This window comes from Micropterus salmoides, unplaced genomic scaffold, assembly GCF_014851395.1.
Source record: "Micropterus salmoides isolate LMB-PRFRI ecotype aquatic unplaced genomic scaffold, ASM1485139v1 Ms_hic_scaffold_1, whole genome shotgun sequence".
In the NCBI taxonomy this organism is placed as follows: Eukaryota; Metazoa; Chordata; class Actinopteri; order Centrarchiformes; family Centrarchidae; genus Micropterus; species Micropterus salmoides.
This window is the reverse complement of record NW_024040040.1, coordinates 6,631,664-6,655,717: the sequence shown is the minus strand read 5'-3', so window position 1 is coordinate 6,655,717 and position 24,054 is coordinate 6,631,664. Positions and strand designations below refer to the sequence as shown.

The 24,054-nt window shown below is 39.7% G+C and overlaps 2 protein-coding genes across 2 annotated transcripts; both read right to left on the bottom strand.

The window, feature by feature from the left end:
* Positions 1 to 1,180: 1,180 nt before the first annotated feature.
* dhrsx (dehydrogenase/reductase (SDR family) X-linked) lies at positions 1,181 to 19,441 on the bottom strand. Its single transcript, XM_038715639.1, is given in 8 exon segments — positions 1,181 to 4,177; positions 4,893 to 5,100; positions 6,040 to 6,247; positions 6,366 to 6,467; positions 10,534 to 10,602; positions 11,903 to 12,010; positions 19,317 to 19,329; positions 19,331 to 19,441. Coding segments are annotated over 8 exon segments (978 nt in total). The 5' UTR covers positions 19,418 to 19,441; the 3' UTR covers positions 1,181 to 3,994.
* Positions 13,961 to 19,307, bottom strand: LOC119900553 (E3 SUMO-protein ligase ZBED1-like). The gene is given in 2 exon segments (XM_038715626.1): positions 13,961 to 16,032; positions 16,035 to 19,307. Coding segments are annotated over 2 exon segments (2,115 nt in total). The 5' UTR covers positions 16,282 to 19,307; the 3' UTR covers positions 13,961 to 14,164.
* Positions 19,442 to 24,054: the final 4,613 nt, after the last annotated feature.

Sequence of the window (24,054 nt, the reverse complement as noted above, 5' to 3'; positions counted from 1 at the left end):
CGGTATGTGCTAATATCAACATATGAATGATTTCTGTGCTGCCAAAAATCAGTTATAGGGGTTTTCAGAGGTCCATTAGGAGCTTTTGAGGGCTCCAGTTAAATTATCACTAATTGCTTTTGCCAAATAGTCTTTGACAAATCTATTTTCAAACCACTTTCTGAAGCTTTTTACAGACTGTCTTCATTAGTGAACACTGAGATGCAGTTTAAAGCTCCAGAAAAGGTTGTTAAACTATTATTCCCTCAGTTCAGAGTCCTTAAGTGAAGAATAAACTTTCACGGCCTGGAAAATGAACAGTTCCAACATCTTGTGGAAAGCCTGATTTGGGGATTTGCTCGCATTCAACCGCAAGAGTATTAGTGAGGTCCAACACTGATGTTGGGCGACGAGGTCTGGCTTGCAGTCAGTGTTCCAGTTTCATCCCAGAGGGATGGTGTTGCAGTCAGGGCTCTGTGCAGGGCCAGTCAAGTTGTCTCAAACTATACCAGACCTGGCTTTGTGCACAGGAGCATTGTCATGTTCGACCAGGAAAGCACCGAACACAAAGTTACAAGAACACCACTGCAATGCAAAAGTGCACTAAAGACCTGTTTCCTGTCCCTATACTTTTGCTCATTTGGTGAATGTTCAGTGTAGAAAGTTAGATAATCTTTCAGTATGCATCAAGTTGTTGCTAGTTCACTCACTAGATGGCACTATAGCGGAAACTTTCTGAAGTCTCGCCTACAGCAGAATCACTTTTCCTGATCTGCGTGACTTGTGACTCACCAGAGGTGGATCATGCATCATCTTTGGCTGCTCCACATAATGACAGTTTGTGCTGAATGAATGCTTTTCACTGTGCCTTAAATTCTCCCAGAGTGAGCTGGCCTTCACGTGATTGAAAAACACTCCCATGTTTTGGCTGAGTGAATTCTTGAGAAAGCTTTATGGATTACTTCTGGAGAATGATGTTATCAGCGTAAGTTGCATTATGCGCCAGAAGCAGCGAATATCTTTCTTTAAGTGTATATTTTTAAAGAGAAGAGAAGCTTGAATTGAACTTTCAGCCTGTCCAGACTAGAAAATGAGACATCTCCTCACAATTGTTTCCCTGTCAGACATAATGTGTCCATCAGCTCTCCACCAAATTCTGTTTTTGTGTTATTTTACTAAAAATAATAGCAAAAACAACATACATTGTTTTATACATTTATTATATTTGTACAGTTAATAAAATACCAGGTGGTTCAGACTCTAAAAGGCAATTTTTTTATTAGCAATCAACACATTCTTGCAAAGTGGTTCGTCTTTCTCAATCTGTATAATTACTGTAAACAGACTAATTTACAGGAGTTAAATTAATACACTGGAAAAATCATAGTAAACTATTTGTGCGCATTATAAAATCATAAAGTCACCATCTGAAATGTATACAGTACATTTAACAAAAATAGCCCAGAGGATATTACACAGTGTCTTACATTAACCCGCCTGAGGAAACCCATTTCGGCTGCTTGTACCCACGATCTCGTTCTTTCGGTCATGACCCAGCCTTCCTGACCATAGGTGAAGGTAGGAGCAAAAAATGACCGGTAGATCGAGATCGGCTCAGCTCTCTTTTCGTCACAACGGTGCGGTAAAGCGAGTAAAATACCGTCCCCGCTGCTTCCGATTCTCCGGCCAATCTCCTGCTCCAATCTCCCCTCACTCGTGAACAAGACCCCGAGGTACTTTAACTCCTTCACTTTCCTGCTGAGAAGCATGGCCACAGATTTAGAGGTGCTAATCCTCATCCCAACCGCTTCGCACTCTGCTGAGAACCGACCCAGTGAGAGCTGAAGGTCACGGACCGATGATGCCATCAGGACCACATGATATAAGAAATCGATACAGAATTATTTATAGGCCTAAATAGGCACCGCTAAGGCATTTAGGTTGTTCAAGTGCTCAGGTTGTTTTGATTATTTAACGCAGCGTGGTGTAACACCCATATTAAAGTCTGGTTTAGTGACAATTAACACAACAAGTGCATTTGGAGAACTCTGTACAAAGAAAAACAGGAGTCAGTTGTAGAAACAGAATCTGTCCCATCAGTCTCATCTGCTAAGTGATGCGACACCGACGTCATCCACTGTGGTGAGTGTTAGTGCCTCTGAATATCAGAAAATAAGAACTAGTAGCAAAGCAAGAGGGAAACGGCACTTACGCAGTGAGTGGTATGCTGATGGTACTTTCCACTGACAGACACGGTGTAAAACTTGTAGCTAATGCCACAAAAGTACTGGACGTTAAATATTATACAGTTTATTAGCTATACCATTCTGGTGACTAAGCTAACAGAGCTAATCGTATAGCTAATGGAGAGCATAGCGTATCGGATAGAGTTGGAGCACTAGTCACTCCCCTTCCAGTGGACCTTATTTCAGAAAAAGTATATACGGTGGTCAATGGAGAGAGACAACTAATGTTTATTTGAATTGTGCCCTGAAATGTCAATTTAAAAGATAATTTTGCAAGTCAAGAAAGTTGCAGTTTGTCGTAAAACTTTGCAGCGTTGACTTAACGTGATGCATGCTGGACTTAACTTTGGCATGCTGGTTAGAAATGTCGCTGCAAAACGTCACCATGTCACATGAAATTAAACCTCACAGGAGCAAGAGTCAGGCCGACGCAGTTGCTATTCTCCGGCTGAACCCAGTTGGAACCACCATTTTGCCTGATCTAGCGGCATTTGCAAAGGCAATTGCAGCAGGATCAGTCATTGTTCTAACTGTTTTAAGCTCACAGTAAGCTCATGCGCTCTATGGGAAGTATAATGTGTCTGACTGAACACTGCTTAACCCCTGCACTCACGTCTGACTATCAAGTCAGCGAAAGTCAGCTGCGGTCATCTTAAAACGCCCCTATTAACTAAAGCTAATATTACCGAAGCTAAGGTAAAATAACCTCCATGTGTACATGTGATAAGAGGATCAGGAGTCGTTGGATTAAATACATCAGATTAAACTGTGCGTGGAACACAGCTAAGTTACCTAGCTAGTAGCAACCAAGCAGTTTTCACAAAACTAAATGTTACTTTACTTACTTACAACCAACTACAGCTTTTATCTTATAAATTGACAAACATCATAATATTCAGGGTAATTCAGGGCACAATTTAAATGGGATAAAGTTGTCTCTTACCGTTGATTACCGTACATATTTTTGCTGAAATAAGGTCCTAAAGGGCGTAAGCTTTAATTACCAGCACAGCATTAATTAGCTTTACCCTGGACAGAGGTCTAATCAGACACAATGCGCAGCCTTTTACATAATACTGACACGATTTTGAATCTTCTCCTGTATATCTTGGACATCTTAGTAATTAGAGAGCAATCGGATAATCAGACGGAACTGTTACTTCATTTCACCTCATTTTTCAGTCATATTAGGTCATTTCTGTTTGGGTTTATTTTGTTTTTCCCAAACCAGTGAACGGTGAGCGACACATCTGTCCCGCCTAGTCGACACACAGAAACTTAATTTACTTTCACTGTTAACCTTTTTCAAGTTGTTAACATAAATATGTTGATTTACGAGTTGTTATTTCTGTGAGTCGACTGTGTAAGAAGCGCACCTGTGTCCAGCTCATCCCCAACTGTCGCCATTTTTGTGGCTATTTTCCATTGTCGGTGGATTATTTCTCTAACCATCGCAGTAATAGAAAGGTATGGAACCGGGCTAACAAAAACATGGCTGTGCAATTTAATAAAAAGTATGTTTCATCAGTTATATTAATTTGATTATTATTATTTCTTAATTTATGTACCTGCAGGCCATTACTGCATTACTAAAAGGCAAGTTTAGTCATTTTAGTTTGGTTACGTTTACAGGACTACAGCATTAGCGGTTAGCACAGAGATATTAATTCTTAATGTACATGTTGGAACAATATAAAGTCAGGCAGTGGTTCGATATGATTATTGAGCTCCAGATGGCGCTCCTTGTGCGAGGGTCCCAGTGGGGTCCGTCAGTCCTCCTGAAGGCCTACTAACTCACAGCTCTTCTTCCACAGCTTAGCCTGTAGCTCAGAGTCGTAGGAAATGTCGGAGGACTGCCTTTTCTGGCCGTTGTACAGGTAAGAGCCTCCGAAACCTTCCATCTCAGAGGCAGCTGCGGCGTAGATGGCTGTGGATGCTCCCTCTGCTGGACTCTGAAAAGGACATGCATGAAGAGAAGGCTGTCAGCAGGTTGTGTTAAAAGAATGGAGTGTTTCATTCACAAACATGTTACCAAAGAGTAAAAAGAACCTCATAGTCCTGCTGTTGGACATCAACAGACAGAAAGACTACAAATTTAGCGGCGTCTGTAATTGTTTTAGAGAACCCAAAAAGAGAAAAAACATTACAACACACCTAGAATATTCACACACACCCGGTTGATGGTGTGAATATTCATTTAGCATTCAGTTTTATTAAAAGTTTATTTAAAGTATTTTTTTGTTTTAACTCCAAAATCATGCAGACCAAAGCATTATCATCATAATATCAAACAGATGTTTTGTCTTATGGAGCTATGCAGACTATCTGCATGAGTCATACGACAGGTCTGGACTGCTCCTGAATTTTGTTTTGCGTCACAGATAAAATTCCAAATTAAATGTTCACATTGCGCAATGCCTCTTCAAGTTCTTTCAAATCACTAGTGCGTTCCATGTAAGAACAAATCTGTACTCACAAGTGGTTCTGATGTCTGAGCCAATGTAATTTATGCCAGAATTAAACAGACGGGAAAGGAAATCATTAAAGTGAAATAGAGTTGATGGCACTGATATTTTCTTTCCATAAAAATAACGCACTGTTTACTCTGCTGTCCCAGGCTGTGCAGAGATTTTGCCTGTGTTAACTCAAGCTTTGGTGAAAATGTACCCTGAACAGTATCTTGGCAACTGGTTTCTTCAGGGCCTGTGCGAGGCTCCACAGGTTGTCGTACAGCGCCGTGTCCACCATGCCGGGGTCCACGGCGTTGACGGTCACCGGGAAGCCGCCGGCAGTCAGCTGCTCCTGCAGGTAGTAGGTGAAGAGGACCAGAGCCAGTTTGCTTTGGGAGTAGGCACCATGGGAGCTGTAGCAGATCCTGGAGAGGGGGGTGACAAACCAAAGTATTAAACAAATCTGAATGTTATACTGGTGACGGTGATGATGAGAAGTCAGAGGATCATCCTGAGGGGAATGTGACAGAAAGGCAAGAGCAGTTACCCCACCCGGATTTGAACCCGGGTCTACAGTGTACCAAACAAGCAACTTGACCGCAAGAGCCAGGCTTGTTGGTATGGCAGTCACAGCGCATACTCAACCGTAGTGACGGTGGTCCGTCACAGGGAACATGAAATTCATGGTAATATTTAGATATTTCACCGGCAGACACTGCCATCCCTGATTGACTGGTCAAAATTGGATGTTTACCTTTATTACACAATGAGCACAGGACAGTAGGCTGATGCAGAAAAACCAAACAGACTTCTGCACACATCAGACTGGTCCGTAACAACTTTATATTCTGCCTGTTTATGTGCTGCTGTGTCTCACTTTAACATCTAATGCAAGTATTTACAATGTGAAATACAGTAGAGCAGTATAGTGTCAGATTGATATTACCGCTACACCAAACTTTTTAATTACTTGCTCCTGTCGTCTGTCGTCTGTCGTCCTGCAGGTGTTTGGTGCTGCGTGTTCACATCGTGCCGCTCTGCAGCATCCTGACAGCAACACGATTTTCCAGAGGTAGCTCGTTGTGCGTCACTGTGATTGGCTCAGCTGTTTCAGAGCAACAAGAACGGTGGTGTGACAGGCTGAGAGTGTGTTTATTATTAATCACCACGTCACCTCTGATCTATATCACCCAGGCCTTTAGCACTGCTGCACACGCATGATTCAAAATAGCAGGTGGAAACACCCAAGATGCACTTGTCGTTGTGTTTGCACAGTTAAAATAACGTGCTTTTTAAGTGTTTATAAAACCGCCTAGTGATCTAAAAAACAACAATCATTTTACGATTTCCTTCTTTTCTCTCACCTCCTGTTTAAGTCATCCATGTTCACGACTCCTGCGTAGTGCGTAGCAGAGGACATGTTGACGATTCGGGAGCAGCGGCCCTGTCTTCCTGACCTCTTCAGGACGTCCAGCAGCAGGTTGGTCAGCAGGAAGTGGCCGAGGTAGTTGAGCCCAAAGTGGAACTCAAAGCCATCCACCGTCTGTGCTTCAGGAACCAGCATGGTTCCAGCTACATGAGATCGTTTAACATATGGTAAAAATAGTTTGAGAAAGACCTCGACTTTTAAAAAAATAATAAGCTTATATGACTTTTTTATGGATTTACGGAGACAATCAAAGTGGCCTACCATTATTAAACAGAACATGGAGGGGGAGACCTCTGTCTCTGAACGTCTGAACAAACCGTTTCACTGATTTCAGTGAGGTCAGGTCCAGGAAGATGAACTCAGCTGTGAAAACAAAATAAAAACATGTTAGCACAAATTCCAGAGAGATGTGACAGAGATAAAGATAACTGTGATTTGATAAGTTAGTCTGACCAGTTAAGACTGTTTAAAACAGTCCTAAAGGGGTTTCCAGGGGGTTCCCCAGCAAAAAGGGAAATAATTTCTTTTACTATAATTCGATACAGGGACACAATGATAGAATGTGTGACTATAAGGCCATTGGTTTCATACACTTTATGTAATAAAACATCTAAAAGCAAAACTACCATCACATGTGGGTCTAAGTTTTGTCAGTTTAGGGGTCCTTGATGTGAAAAAGGTTAAGAACTACTGGTTTAAAATATTTAAACAAGCAGTTATGACTGCAGGTTTTTAAAGATAGCTGGAATGAACTAACGTCTTGTTCCTAGACTAAGACAAGATGTTCTACAGATGCCTGTTGAACTTCAAGAAAGGGAGTATAAAACAAAACAAAAGCAACCTTTGACCTCGTCCATCTTGAAAAGAAAAGCCCTGCACATGCAGTGGGTGACTTCAATCAAGTGCTGGAACACACAAACTAAGAATACAATATATAAGTAATACTATTTACGTGACAGCGTCACACAGTGTGAAAACATGTCGTCCTCTGAATTTAAAGCTGCATTCATTGATCTTTTGGAAATTTTGGAGCAGCAGATCTAGCTGGTGAGACTTTTATTGTGGTCAACTTAAGGCACACCCGTGCAATACCCATGATGTCGGATCAGCATCTTGACATGCCACACCTGAGGTGGATGGATTATCTCGGCAAAGGAGAAGTGCTCACTAACACACATTTTGACAGATTTGTGAACAATATTTGAGAGAAATAGAAATAGATTAAATAAATTTTTTGTACTTAGAAAGTCTCAGCTCATGACGAATGGGGCAAAAACAAAAGTGTTATAATTTTGTTCAGTGTACATATACACATATATGTACATATGTGTATGTCTATAAATACACACATACACACAAATAAAACTTTAAAAGTGGTGGCTGTACTTTTTTAACTTGTGTGTGGTAGCCAGGCAGGGATGGAAATAAATTATTTTAAGCCTAACATGTGTTTAAATTTAATATTTACAATACATAAAATGCCATTTAAAATAACATATAAAACACTGTAAATTTAATTCCTACTTGAAGTGAAATAAGAAGTAGCGGCATTTCTCACAATCGATCAATAAATTTAAGGGATAAATGAGGTATCACTGAAACATTTTGGTAATCATCACAGGACACATAAAGACTCTGATACATGAAGGCGCAGCATTAGAGAGCAAAAGGGAATTTAGCAGCACGACGACCCAGAAGAAACCGACTTCTCTCTTACATGCAAACATTTTTATTTTGGACTGAACCTTTAACCTTTCACTGCTCCAGAATAACCAAAGAAGGTAAAGACAAAGTTTAGGTCAGAAAAACAGAGAAATTGTGTAAATTTCAGAGATGTCCAATTTTCACAGATCAAGTTATGAGTGAACTTCAAATAATTCTGCAGCAGTGGAAGTTGAAAGAAACAAATTTCTACAGCGTGTTAATTCACCCTCAGAAGCTTTGTTTGTACAAACAAAACTCCTTAATTTAATTGTTAATTTTATATCTGAAAATGTCTCAGTTTTAGTGACATTGTTTTTATCTTTGTCAGTTTGCTGCTTACTTTTGTACCATTTAAGGTTTTTCACTGGACTTGAAGAAGTAGAAAAATGTTCTAAAACTTTTTAGTGTTTTTATTCTCAGAAGTCTAAATTTTGAACGTGGGTTCTGTTAATTTGATTTGTTAATTCTGTGAATTTGAATCACACGGGTTGATTATTATTTGGTTTAAAGGCCGTCAGCTTTATTTCGGGAAACGGAATCGGTGCTTGGTGTCCTTTACCTGGTGTATGATTTTTGTTTGATCATTTTTAAATGACAGGTTAGGATTAAGACCGATCTTTATTTTGGGTATTCAGTAACCCTCCCTTACAATACTATCAATAGTCCTACTACTAATTTTGAATGCAGGACTTGTACTTTTACTGGATTTTTTTCCCCCCATTGTTGTACAGGTACTTTTACTTAAGTAAAGGACCTAAATTCTTCTTCCACCACCGGTAAAAATGATGATGTTTGGTGTGAAGTCTTCAAATTATCCAAATCTGCAGTTACCCAAGGACAATTTAAGGGTAAAAGTGGACTTAAAAAACAATATTAGTTCAGACAGTTACAGAGGTGAGTCTGCACTGTGTGGCTTCTGGGGTTATGCCCAGTTTTCTCCCTAAAGTCTTATTTTTTTAGCAACTTGGTGTCAGTTTGTAACGCCCTGGGAAGCCCCTTAGCGTCGTAGCTCAACGCACGGGGGGGAGCCCTGTAGCGTCATTTATTATGAACGCTAAAAGCAGGTGCATAGTAAATAACAGAAAAGTCCGAGTAATGTATTTTTTTTTTTTTTTAAACCAAACCATGAGGTTTTACTAATCCTAACCAAGGACTTTGGTGCCTAAACCTAACCAAATTGCTACCTTTCACAACATTAAGCATTAGTTTCATTTTGAATGTTTAACTAGACGTATTGCATATGCATATTTAGTCTTGCTAACTTGACCACGCAGCCGTACACGTCTGAAAGTTTATGTAAAAGGGGTACCCCAGGGAGTTAACAAGCAATCCCAAGGGGTGTTGGCCAAGCGTCCATATATGAGGAGTTGCTCAAACACCTAATTAAATCAATTCAACACCTCCACTGCAGCATATTCTGCATTACACTAATTGAAATGCCTCATGAGAGAGGGTTATGTGCCAAAGAATGTCCATATAAAGGAGAAGCCTACTTGGAATTCAGTTAATCCCTGGTCTAATTAGTGCTGTTTCTCACACATCGTCAGGCTGAAACAAAGAGCTCTTTGGGTAGAAATCATCGTTAGATTGGACTATTTATCCAGCACTCAGGAGGTTTAAGATAAGATTTTACAAATTTTAGGACACTTGCCTCTATTCAACTTCAATCAGGTTAATTACAGATGGACGTCTCCAGGATTCCCATTTAAAGCTATGGCTGCAACTTATGATTATTTTCGTTGTCGATTATTAGTTTCTATAACTACAAACTGCATCTCATCTTACAACCCTGTTGTATGTGTAAAATAAATGTACCTTGTATAAAGTCAGAAAATTATAAAATATATGATGATGAGCCCAAAGCCCAAGATTATGTCCTCAAATGTCTTGTTTTGTCCACAACCCATAAAGCAGAAATTAAACCATTAAATATTTACAATATTTTTTATCAAAACTGGTCCAAGGAAGAAAAAAGATGAGCTGGCGACAGGGTCGTGGACGGCCAAGGCATGAGGGAAGCGAAAGCTGTCATGTGTAGTCCGATGCACCAAACTTGTCAGAACACACAGCGCACACTCACAGCGGTCTATGCCTCGACGAGTGAGGGCTGTTTCGGCGGAGACCGACAAGCAGGTGGTCATAATGTTATGGCTGATCGGTGTATACAGAGGCCGAGCGACATTTTGCAGTTGGCTTCCACAGATCTGTCATCTTCCAGCTCCGAGAGCCTCCTGCTGTGGCGGCAGTGCATGCACACAAATGGACCTCTTTATTTAACAGTTTCTGAAAAGCTGGCAAATATCTGGCTCTACCATTTACAACCCACCATACTGTTTATTGACATGAATAATTTCAGATAAGGTGTTGGCTATCCTATGAGGGGGGTGCGCAGCAAAAGGACTTCAGTCCTTGTAAAATATAAAAGCATTAAGTTAATATTAAAACGGGGTTTGAAAAGCTTTTAAAGAGATAACAGCAAGATTGTGTGCCACATTTTGAAACACAATTAAAACTTAATAATGGAGATTACAAATGACTTATATCCACATCATTTTAAATCTGCATTTTTGTCTCTATCCAATGAAATCTTACAGGACCAGCTTTGATTTGAAGGTTCCACTTTGAGCATCACTTTTGTGTCACTATACTATTTTCTAAAAGCTTTTGTTTTGGCTAGCAAATTGATAAAAGCAACAGAGAGAGATGGAGACAGGTAGATGATTACCTTTCCCCTCGCTGCCTTCTTCATGAATCCTCCTGACGGCTGCTGCGCCCTCTTCTTTCTCGTTCCCAGCTGGAGATGATGGAGATCAGAGAGGCTTGGTGGGCAGATGTCCAGTAGATATCCACTTCAACTAAATCCAACTGTCTACACCGACTCAGTAAGACTAGCTAAAGAATGTCATGTCATCTGTTTATAGCAGTATACTAATTATTCATCTATCCTGGAAATTCTTACATCATAAAACATAATCAATCTAAGGTTTATTTTTTTTATCATTTTGACTACTAAACAAAACACTGCATGCAACTAAATGACAGAGCATGTAAACACAAAGCACCTGCCTATTGGGGATTGTTCCTGTTGGTTTAAATGTAAGACCATTACTTCAGTCAGTCAGCTCAATGGAATTTAGTCTGACGTGGGGCAAGGTGCAAGGCAGCAGACCTCCAATACTCGTCACACATGGACGCTTGTTCAAGATCCCTTGGCGTCACTTTTATCGACCTGGTTACCCCTTTGTGTGTCATTTTTGAACAGTCAAGTTAAAAACAACAAATATGCAACGTCCGGTTAGACTTTCAAAATAAAACTAGTGGTTAATGTTGTGAAACGTAGCAATTTGGTTAGGTTTAGGCACCAGAAGTACTTGGTTATGTTAAAATAACAATATTACTTGACTCAAGTAACGCAACTAAAAAACCATTAAATGTTGACTTTTTGTTTCACACAGGAAACGAACACTGGTCTCCTGTGTAAAATCCGGTTTCTAGCCCACCCCTCCACCTCCTTACATGGACTTTTCTGATAAATATCCTAAACCTTCCTTTAACACTGAAAACTACACAGCGCTACACGGCTTTCCCCACTGCGTTGAACTATGACGCTAGGGGTTTCCCAGTGCGTCACAAACCGACGCCAAAGGGTCTTGATTATGCGCCCATATGTGACGACTTGAGAGCGATAACACGGTGGTAGGTCTGTTTAAATTTCCACACAGTGTGTACCAACTTCAACATGAATTATACAAGCTCTTTGATACACTGTAAATACAAAACATTGGAATCTATGATATCTTAGGGTATAAACCACAAATGTAAAAGTATAGCCAATGCAATGCTCAAGCAGTAGCTAAAATAAGCACAAATTGTTAAAAATGTTGTACTCCATATTTTTTTGTGCAAGAAAGTAACACTATGTTGTTACGTGGCTTTTGAAAAACTGAATTTGACACAATTATGGCGCACAACTTGTCTTTTTTTAACATTATATCATTTATTTACAGTAATAAAATTAAGATAGGGGGGAGAGACTGCAAATTACAGCTGAACTGCAGACTTATAACCTGTGATATGGTTGGACAGTTGCCTACCTATGATAACATGCATGCCCAGGCTTGCCAGGTGTCTCGCTGTCTCAAAACCCATTCCTCTGGTACCCCCAGTCACAATGGCAACCCTTCCATTTTGCTTGGGTAAGACTGTGTGGGAGGAGAAAGGGGACCACATGAGAACATTATGCAAATTCATTATTTTTTGGGAATCAGTATGACTTTTTTTCCCCTGCGCAGTTAAATGTAGTTACATCACAGCCAGGTCATTGATTGTTATTGATCCAGTTCCTGAACTTGCAGGGAAGAAAGACTCTTAAGACTAAAACAGAAGGGTAAGCTATGTGAACTACTGAGAAGAATAAATTAATAAAGTGTTATCTGTTCGCCTTGTGAAAGACACGACATCAACCAGTCAGGCAATGTTGAAAACAAAAGCTTTACTGTCATAGTTATTTTACATCATAATAATATGTGTTTTATGTTCTGCGGAGCAAGACAATTTTAAAACTCATTCATTGTTAATGCTGCAATGTCCATATACATAATATATTTACAAAGTTCATCCCAAACAAAACTTAAACACCTGAATTACAGAACCTCAAAAAAGTGCAACAGAAAAGGCCAAAAATATATAAACAGAGCGTAGAACATACAGCAGATGTTTGCAGGAGGCACAGATAATGAGAGACAACACACAGTGTTATTATGTAATCACCAGAACTCTTTTAGTTTTGATTACAGGTGGATGTGCAAACTACAAACTACATTTTCTGTAGAGCTTTTGACAGAAAAAAAACTACAGTGAGGAAGGAAAAACGTCAACTGTAGCAATTTAATGATTTTAGCTAATTTGTGCAATAGCTATTTTAAAAAATATATATGTTTATTAGACTTAAAGGCTTTAATACACTCGTTCCAGAAGATTTACTTCAATTTACGTTTAGTGCGTTAGGTATAGAGCTGGAGTCAGGATGTTGTTAGCTTAGCTTAGCATAAAGACTGCAAGCAGGGGAAAATGGCAAGCCTGGCTCCGCACAAAGTAGAAAGAAGTCCAACATCACCCCTGCGTCTAAAGCCACGGTCCCTCGGTGAGGCTGTACTTTTGCATGGTGCTGTTTTGAGCTACATGCTAACATGCTCACAATGAAATGCTCAGTTTTCACAATTTTCACCATGTTCTTTATCCTAGTTTAGTGTGTTAGCATGATATTTCAAACACAAAGTACAGCCGATTCTGATGGGAATGTCATTAGGAACCAAAGTGTTGGATAAATACAACCTTTGACCCGATGATGGCGCTACACGGAAAGTTAGAGCATCGCTAAAGTAATTCGTATTTGTTGAGATATTCAGATTGGACCTGGAGCCACGCTGCCTGCATGTTTGCTTCAAATTCTCCAGTTCCCCCAAAATGAAAAAACACGTATGTAATGGTCCCCTAACACTGCGCCTCACACTTAAAATGGGTTAACTGCAGAGAATGAATTTCACTGTAAGTTGTACTGAGTTGATTGTGATGGGACTATAAAGATTATATGATTTGATTTCTTAAGCAGCTGGTTTTGGATTTTACATTTCCATTTACAAATTAAACAAGAGGAAGTGTGGGCTTTGGAGATTGTTGCTAGGTGTTTCCAACTTGGACGGATGCAGGATAGCCATTTCTCTTGCTTATGCTGCCTGACTTAAGCTCTGTCCGAGACAATATAGGTCAAACTCTTCGTACAGATTACTCAAAGGAAGGTTATCATAACAAGTCCATTACATTTTCATACTACTGTCTAAGCTTGGGCAGTATCAAAGTATTACAATAACACGGAAACTAGATATCCCAAAGGTATGATTTTAAATACCATAAAAAACAGACACTCCTCTTTCTGGTGGATCGATCATAATGGCTCATTTATTTTCTGTGTTCTCAGTTTGGATTAGAGTTTAGAGTCTGTCTCTCATGTCATCTCCGTGTCACACAGGCCGTGTTTCTCATTCTCTGAGTGGAGTTGCAATGCACAGATTTTAATGGCCGAGTAGCATCACTTAGGGTCTCTAGGATGCAATAGTGACTTCTATCACCAGTTGCTTTTTTGTTTGTTTTACCTAAATAGCGCATACTAGCGTAATAACTGTCAGAAAGGTATCAAAACATAGATACTGCTCAAGCCTACTACTGACTGATACACCTTGGTTTTAATGCTTCACCAGGTCTGCCATGTAGGCCAACAGTATACAAGGAATAACGTCATCACAGTTATTTGACTTTTTGCAATGTTTAGCACACTGTCCTCAAGTGAGTGACCCAGACTAGTTTCCTTCATGAACATTGTCCAAGTCATCCTCACAAGGCTCAGGCTCATAGTAGTTTCGCGAGTTCTCATACAAGAAGACCTGTTGATCAACTAATGCTGGAGCTATACGGTTCCTTTTCCCACACAGAACAGTCCCAGAGGAGCTGAACAGCCTGTGACAAGGTACACTCGTTGCAGGAATACACCAGTACTTCTGGAGCACCTTGGGTAGGGTGGGGAACAAGGGCGCATGACTTGACCACCACAGTAAAGGGTCTTCATCAAGACCCAAGACCCTTTGTGATTTGTAGTTGCTGAGCTCCTCTACCACTTGTGCATGCAACTCCTCCTGGCTCTGGTCTGCATCAGACTGGCAAAATATGGCAGCCAAAGGGTTGTTCTGTGTTACGCTGCTGGACGAAGATTCTCTTAGAGGGGTCTGCTTTTTGCTAGGTGGCTCGTCAGATACCAAGGAGAAATCATCTAGGCATGGTCGCTCCGCAATCTGCTTCTCAAGGATTGCTTTTGCCTCCTCAATGATGTTATTCTCAACTTTGGAGCATTCCTGAGTGGACAAAAAAGGCAACTTCTTGTACCGAGGATCCAGGAAGGTAGCAATGTTGAGGAATGTTGAAATTTCTTGCAATAATGGTGAATTCTGTGAATAGGTTTTTGAAAGGACCTTTGAGATGACCTCTTTGGTCATGCTGATCTCTTTGGGGTCCCCTTCCTTGACCTTGAGGGTGGTGTTCAACAGCATATGAAGCACAGGCCTAACCATGCTAATGGTTGGGTACCTGCAAGAAGTTATCATGTTTGCCACAACTTTAAAAGACTGGAGGACTTCAACCAAGCCCTCCAACAAGGCCCAGTCAGGACCATCAAAGCTGAAATGATGGCTGCTGGAATTCTCTATAAGTGCTGCAGTTACAGCAACCTGTTGCTCTTTCAGTCTTTGTAACATTGCTAATGTGGCCAACCAAGACCTACCCCTGTCTGTGATAAGTGCACACTGAGCAAGGCCATGCTGCTTTTGTTTTTCCTTCAGCAGATACATTGCCGGTTCTCTGAAATGATCAACAAGTTTGCGGCAGCATCCCAAAAAGCTGTCCACATGCGGCAGCTGGAAGGCTTCATCCATTGCACGATTGACCGTATGTCCAAAGCACGGCATTTCCACTGATAGTTCCAGGAGCGAGCATGCTTTTACAATGTCCAGTGAACCGTTTGTCGTGGCACCGCTGACTTTATGAGTTATTCCCCATTCAACAAAGGCTTCATACATAGCTCTGGTGATGTTCTCGGCCGTGTTGTCCTCTTGTACTTCAAAAGTTTTAAGGCATTTGTTGGCCACAGAGAAGCCAGTTGAACTGTTGTAATTAACCGAATGCATAGAGAGTGATATGTATGTTCTATTCTGGGTTTGGCTTTGCCAAAGGTCTGTAGTAATGCCACAGTTCAAAACCCCCGCAAGCTCACTAAAGACCATGTCCCGGGTACGGCAATACATCCGAGGAAGCATTTTAACTGCTAGATCACTTTTGCTGGGTGGAGAATACTCGGGATCGATGGTACTCATTAAGGTCTTGAATGTAGGCTCTTCAACTACAGCTATAGGGTACAGCCCCTCGCAGATGAAGTTGATGACAGCAGCTGTCAGATCATTGTGTCGTCTGTTTTCAAAGTCTAAGTTCTGCCGTAGGTTTGTGTCCTGGGATTGTTGCTGAACATGTAGACCTGAAGGCTCAGTCTTTATCCTAGAGAAGGCTGTGGCGAACGCCTCGCGCATCTGATCCGTGTTGCTCTTCACAAACTCACTGAACTCTACAGGGTGGTTTTTTTCCAGGTGGTACGACAGATTGGATGTGTTTCCAGAGTACGCAATTGACTCATACATACGCGACAGTATATCCGTTTCCAGTGCAATACGCAGCCATCTGCATCTGTGTCAAAGCCAAAGTATTTCCAGACTTTGCTTTTTGCCCGTGGGTGTGCGACCAGATTGAGGCCAGAGCATGAAGGTCCTGAACTTTTACCCTCCATTGGTTCCTTCAGTAAGCAATCACTTATTGAGTACCTAACAAGAATAGTGAAATAAACATTTGAGGATGTTGATGAAATCATTACAGCCATTTGAGAAGCTACACTGAAACAGGATTGTAAACTGTTTCAGCAATGTACACATGCACACAAGAAATCAGATTACTTCTACCCATGCTGCAGCCTGATCTCCAATAACCTGCTTCACATGCAAACAGTCATTATATTTCATATCTCCCATACCAACTTCTGCATTTTCAATTAATAATTACACCTCCTTGAAGGAAGGTTCCTCTCCGAGATCATGTACTATCACTTCTGCTGGTCACTGCCTAACTTACTTTCTTATTCGTTGCAAGAAATAAAATATGGATAAATAGATTAGATTCTTCATTAGTTCTCTCACATGTACGGGAGGCAGCAAAGAAATGTCATTCAGAATAAACAAACACGGAAGGAGTAAAGTTTACTCAGAACTGGGTAAAACAGGCAGACTCTGACCATGCAAGCAAAAACGAGGAGCTCATATCTAAGAGAGAAGTCTGTTATGTGGACGAGCCACACAACACTATTATTATTATTAACAAATATAACAAATTACACTAATTACTTATACTAATTTAAATATACAGTATGTGTCAATGCTGTCTGAGTTGTGTAATTATTTATTAACCATACTATTTAAACTTCATTAGAACGGTGTTTCTGTTTGATAGGAAAATAGGTTTAAGAATATTTCCTTTCTTGACATTTTATGAGTTAATTTAGTTTATTTATCAGACAACAAAAGCTAAGAGAGCTTGTGTAACGTAGCACTTTGACCTACTCTACTTATTTGTACATGCATGGTTTTACAATGCAGTGGAGAATTACAACAGACCTAAACTCCTGTAAATGTCGTCCATAACCAGAAACACTGATGTCCAAAACCAAAAAAATAAATAGAGACCCAGGCAGCAAAACTGGAATTTTTGCTTCATAAGCCAGTCAGGCTTTATCTTTTTGCCATGGTGGGAATTTAGGAAATCTCCTTACTACTTGTTAAACAGCTTGCATTTTTTGTGAGATTACACTAGTGTGTGTCTGGAGACACAATCGCCTCTTTGTCTTACAGTGTTTTGCATTAATGATTTCTCACTCTACCATCACATGTTTTAATAGTTTAAGGTATTACAAGAAGATTCATTTGAAGCTCAAGGTCCACTTACTAGCTGTCTCCACGGCTTTTAAACTCAGCAAAAAGTAGTGGGACCTTGCCCAAAGTCCAACATACTACTACTACTACTACTACTTCTTTCAAAGTCAAGAGTGAAGTCTGATGCTTAAATTCCCAACGTTTTAGGCAGGTTTCTCTACCATTAGATAAGCAACCCTATTCAATTAACAATAAATAAATAAAAACGTTTTTAGGTTACTGCAAGTGCTAGTGTTTCCCATTAATGATGGCATTGTGCTTGTTGAACAGTGGAAGGTGTTAATAACACACTGACACACTGAACGCTGAGTTTGCATATCTGCTCTTCATACACCCTATATAATACAATTATAATATACACCCTTGATTATGCATAACTTTAAGCCTCAATATAATTGTCACACAGTTTTCATTATGGGGGAAATTAGCTATAAGGACCAAAACCAGGCTGTAAACATATTTATTTCTGCTGTAAAGTTGGTCTTTTTAACATGGGGGGGGGTCTATGGAGAGCGACAGTCTTTTGGACACCTGTCCATCAGTATAGGAGGGTACTCATATCCACAACAATGTGTAAATATAAGCAGCGCTGTTGAAAAAGTTCAGTAGGAGTCGCCTGTAATTTTTCTGGTAAGTACATTTGGTTTTAAGCCTGTTTTTTTTTTTTTTTTCGCTAGCCAAAATTTGCATCCCAATTAATATTACAGATTCACCTTACTAACCAAGCAAGCTATCGCCACCCTCTCACCCAGATATGGTCATGTCCAGTCAAGTCCCTTCCAAAAAGCCACTTCAAAATGGTAGTCCACAAACCTATGGGTGACACCATGGTGGCTACGTCCACTTCTTTTACACAGTCTATGGTCAAGATGGTAAAACCCTAGATTTCGCGAAACTCTTGCAAGATTTCTACGGGTTGTTTCTGCACATGGGTGAAGTTTGCCTTCAGAGCATTCTGTTCGTGTCCCATGTCAAACCAAAAGTCAACGCTGACTTGTAATTTTAACCCAAACCCAATAATCTTTTCCTAAATCAACCAAGTAATTTGTTTACCTAAAACCGCAACCACAACTGGAAACAATTTAAAAGAAAACTGAAATTATGTAAAGTGAGTCTAAAATTAAAAAGTACATTTTGACTTTTGGCTTCACACAGGACAGAAACCCCATTCTCCTGAGTGAAGATCCTATTTTTGAGCCATTCAACCACCAGACCCCAGAGCCCGTCACTTGGAGTGGATAGTATGTAGTAGGCCTAGCAGTATGTAGTTCTAGTTAATATAAACGTAAGGGCACTATTAAAGTCAGTTCATTTGAATAAAAAACTGCTTTATTAGATACACTATAACACAGTCTTTTAACTGTCACCCTAGCTGGCAAAATAAATAGTGACAGGTGGTGCACTCATAAACGGTGTCACCAAACTCCATTAAGAATATCCCCAATTTAACGTTGTCTTCAATGTTTCCAACCATAAACGCCTGTTAAGACTTTACCGTTATCCCTTTTAGCTAGTTAAATCCACACACACACACACACACGGACACCTCTGGTCGCATTTCTTTTCACTGAACTCGCATTTATCAGATTTGGTTCACAATGTAAGCTAACGTTAAGTTACATAACTTAAGTAACGTCACTGTTGGAAGATGAACCTGATGTATTGAGTAAATTACTGATCACACTAAACATGCTTGACTAATCAGAAATAATATTACGCCGAACTGCCCAGAAGACACCGTTATTAAAAGTCTTAATTCAGACTCCATCAACTATGTTCACAGGTCGACGAATAAAGTAATATTTCTGTAAACTGTCAAATTTCTAAAGAAGTTCGGCATGCAAGCGGCACGTATTTGAAATGAAAATATAACATTAAAGATTACAGATTAGCAGACAGTGACAGACATTTGGGGAATATAGATAGACCTGACCTGGCAGCGTAAAAAGATCTGTTGAACGTCTGATAGATAAGAACTTTAATTCCGCAGAAATACAGCCTGAGAAGAGGCACCAACACCGCCAGCAGCCACATCCCTCTGTTTCCGACCGGACAACTTCCGAGTCCAACGGTGCTTCACGTCAATGAGTCCGGCTCGGAGCCTGCCATGGGGTTTTTCCTTTCCTTGGTTCCGCCCCTGGGAAAATTGCGTCACAAAATGCCAGAAATGGTGCAGATTAACTGTTAAAACAACATACTGCATTTTATGAATGTGTTTTTATCATATTTTAGGCTAAAGCTGAGCGTAGGGCTGGTTCCCCGTGGAGGGGTCATTTACACAATGAATAGTATGTAATCTCATATTTTACTTCTGAAACAAATACTATATAAAAGTCCCTTATAGTTCCCAATTCATGAGTCAAAAATAACAATTTAGAATTTCCTAAAGAGAAAGAAACATGGGGAGTTGTTGAATTTTCAAGTTGCAGACTGGCCACTCTTTATAATTGTTTTAATTTCTTTCAGAGGAAAAAAGACCCCTACAAACATTTAAATATTGTAAGTAGGCAAAGTAGGCCTAATTAGGCAGATGTGGTTGGGCTCATAAGATAATTTTTGTTTTGGAATGATAAAACACTTATTGCTGTGTCAATCTTGGTAATAACAACAACAACAACAATAATTAGTTATTTAGCTGCCACTTTTTACAATTGCTATATGTGCCAGAGGTCACATGCCTCTGGAGGAATTATGGGCTAGGGACACATTGGATGTGGTGGTTTGAATCCAGGTCACCCACACCAGAGGTTTGTGTCTTATCCACTGAGCCACCAGCAGTACAGCAGCAATATAACTGGACAATATGGCAGCAAAACTAAAGGATTCTGGATATTTCTAGGCGAGTCAGTCACAGAAAGGCTAATGCAAAGTCACAGCAGGAGGACACACAGCTAGGGCAAGTGTGATCGAAACAGCGGAAAAGGGACCTTACAGATTGCTTTAGCGTCAATCTAAATCACATTTGAACCCTCTAGGCATTGTGGATGTTTGATCTGGACCGGAGTTTCCCTTAACTTTCCCATTTACTGTTGAATCGGAAGCCGCAAATTGGAAGGTCACGTCAGTGTCGTCAGGGAATCAGCCTATAAAATAATCCTCTTGTGTGAGTTTTTAATTATTATTTCATGTTATAAAATCCCCCGAATTCCCAGAAAAATCTGCAGAGACCATCACGGACATGCTCTGCTGACACGGGAAGTATAATGTGTTCTTTGTTAAATATAATTAATTTGTAATGATTTTTTTTTACATCTTGTTATTACTAAAACATTTATCTTAAATGCCAGGCTTAGCCCATGCAGATGATATCATTGAAACTTTGAAAACTGATATTGACCTTTGCCCAAAAATGTATTCATGATGAGACAAGATCTAATTTTCATTTTACTCACCAAACTCTCAAATAGCATGAACGTTCCCACTCAATCCTTCCCTAATGTGATATGGCTTTCAACAGAGTCTTATTGTTTGAAAGCGGGTCAGTTGTTCTGGATGAATCAGAATCCACTATTTCACCATTTGTCATAGTGTGCTGTTTCACAGATGCACTTTCATTCAAGTGGGGAAATGGTAAAGGTCTGTGGAGTGGGACTATTTTTCTGCTTTCGGGGTATATTTGACATTTGGGACCATATATGTACTTCTTATAAGCTTGTAATTTTATGACCACCAGTTCAAATGTGACAGATTCTGTCTTCGTCCAGGGGAGTTTGATCTGTGATGCTCCAGATTATTTTGTGTCCCGTGTGGCTGTATGAAAGACAGCATTCAGATTTCTCACAGGGTTTGAGGAACATAGAGACGATCATGGTTGATGAATTTAAACTGTCTACATTTTTACATTGTTGTTTTATCATTTGGTCAGTCTGCCAAACAATTTGGTCCAGAGCAAGATATATCACAACAACTACTGGCCAGAATGAACGAACCTTTCCTGACACCAAGAGGCAAACATTTCCATTTCAAACTTCACTGAACAGACATGAAATTTACTAGCACATCTTCTGCTCTCCAGAAGATGAACCTTTTCTGTGTCACACTCCACGAACGGTCCTCTCACCCTACAACATTGCATGATATCCAGGTTAGCATGAAATGCACTAAGCCTCAAGTAGACCACATGACTACTGGCGATAGAGTAGGCCTGCACTCAATGATGACAAGACATGTCACTTTCACTTCATGACTTGATTTGGCATGATTTACCTGTCACAGAAAGATTATTGAGATCTGGGAAACAGACTCTTGAGTCAACAGAACTCCCGCCGTGAAGACATCAACATCAATCCTCAGTAAAAGTCATTGTGCCACTGACTGACAACAGGAAGTGCGCCCTTTGTGACAACCATTTGATCTAGAACATAACATATAATTAGCGTGTGCGATCAAGCGACACATGCAACGTCCAAAACACATGAAAATCCAAAGCTGTGGTGACTGACCTCTGGCCCCAAGCCATTTCATCGCTAGTTGCAGCTTTAATAATGTGTTTGAAATGTTTCCATGCAGGATAGCAGAAGGTGAATCAATGACAATCATTTGTAAAGAAATCCATTGTTCCCAACCCTTAAACAATCTAAAAATGTACTTTCAACATGAAGAATTTAATTTGAGTTTGTTTTGGTGATAAGGTGCTACACGTAGACAAACATACAGTTGACATAAATAGATGCAGAAATATATAAATATGGAATAAAAAATGCAAGTTATATAATAATAAAAGAATAGAGGAAAAATAATACAACTATTTGCAGAGAAAGAACAACATTGCAGATATATTATTCTGGGTTTGTGTTGTGCAGACGTATTGCAACGGAAGAGAATATTGTGTACATAATATATAAATTGACAATATAAAAATATAGAACAAAGATTAACACATAACACCTAGGGGGGTAGACAGAAAGAGACCTGACTCACAATATTTCAAACCTTACCTGTTGGTTTTGTTGAACGGTCTGTGATCCGCTAACCCAGGAGCCTTTACTGTCCGGGCCCTTCAAGAGCTTACTCGATATTATTATATGTTTTTATTGTAAAGCACTGTGTGACTTTGTTTTTGAAACAAAAAAGTTGTATATAAAAAAGTTATTATTATTATTATTATTATTATTATTATTATTATTATTATTATTATTATTATTATTGTGAATGCACCCATAAAAAGTTATTGCACAGTTGCTATTAATCGGTGCATAAACCAGACAGGTGTATTTATGCGCATTTTGTGTTCTGTAACAAGTGATTCAATACTTTATTGGCACATGACAAGACAACATCTAATCACAACAATAAATAGAATAAGATCACATAACGTTTAACATATAACCCCCACCGCATGGATCATTACGTGCCATCCATCTGTAGATGTATCGTCCAATGCAAATAAAAATAAAGTAAAGAATACAGTGCATACTAGTACAAGAATAAAACATATTAGTCATTCACACCACTTATTGTTCTGTAATGACTGTTTGTTTTTAACTAATCTGTTTTTGTCAGGTTCATTAAGAATATTTTTTCGCAATATATCTTTTGTAACAGCCCTCTCAGACTGCCACACCCGGTGAGCTCTTTAAAAGGTAGGAGGACAGTTGGACCTGCAAAGTCTAGTTCATAGATAGCCACATCTAGTGTACTGACGCTGGTTTGTATTTGGTGTTGCGAGAAAAGATTTAGGTTGGTCTAGCTTTGAGAAAACGTTGGAAGCTACAGTCAAAATGAAGTTTGTTTTGAGGGTCGCTTTCCTTCTGCTTCTGGTTTCTGGCACATTGGCAGTAGAAGGTAAGCTGACAACTGGACAAAAGTGTAATTTTTACACTTTTATCAAAAGAAAGGTTATCCATGATCATTGCATGGTTATGACCACGTGGTATCAATCAAATCAGAGCAACTTGTAGGGTTTGCATCTGATGAGTATTTAAAGAGTAGAAGTATAACCTTGCGGGGGGGGAATCCTTTTTCAACCTTATTTTGGGGCAAAGCCATCAAACCTTTTCAGCGGTTTTATCAGATTTTACTTTTATATCCAGACCAGTAAAAGTGTAGTTATGTCTCTCTCCCCATTCATTGAGATACGGCCCTGATTTTGTCTTAAAAAAAAAAATAGCAAACAGGCTTTTTGGGAAACTCCTGACTCGTGGTGTCCACAGCTGCTCAGAGCATCAATAGAAACCAACAAAAACACTGTCTGTCATGCTAACACAAGCTATTAGTGATGGTTATAGGCACACAGTTTGAGGGAAACTGTACTGAACACAGTTTATACCAGTCATGACTTTCATGTTTTCCTGTTGCTCGAGCTGTTGCTACCAATGATAGCCTGATGCTAATTGGTGATGGTATTCCTCGTCTTCTTCTGACAGGATCTGACTTGTCTGGTGCCCTCGATGGCAACGGCGAGTGACCATTACTTCCTTTTAATATTGCTGTATACAAGTACATTTAACACTGAAACCAAGAGTCTTTTCCATATTCTAATAATGTGAATTTGTAGTAAAGATCTTGCAGTTTTTGAATGTTTCCTACTTATTTATTTTAGATTGTTAGTCTGATGGACATACAGTATGTTGTGATGTGTGTGTCCATCTGGGTGTTTAGATTTGATTTTGTCTTGTGGCCTGAAAGAGATGAGATGAAAGGGAGAAATAGATGATGTTGAATGCACTTTA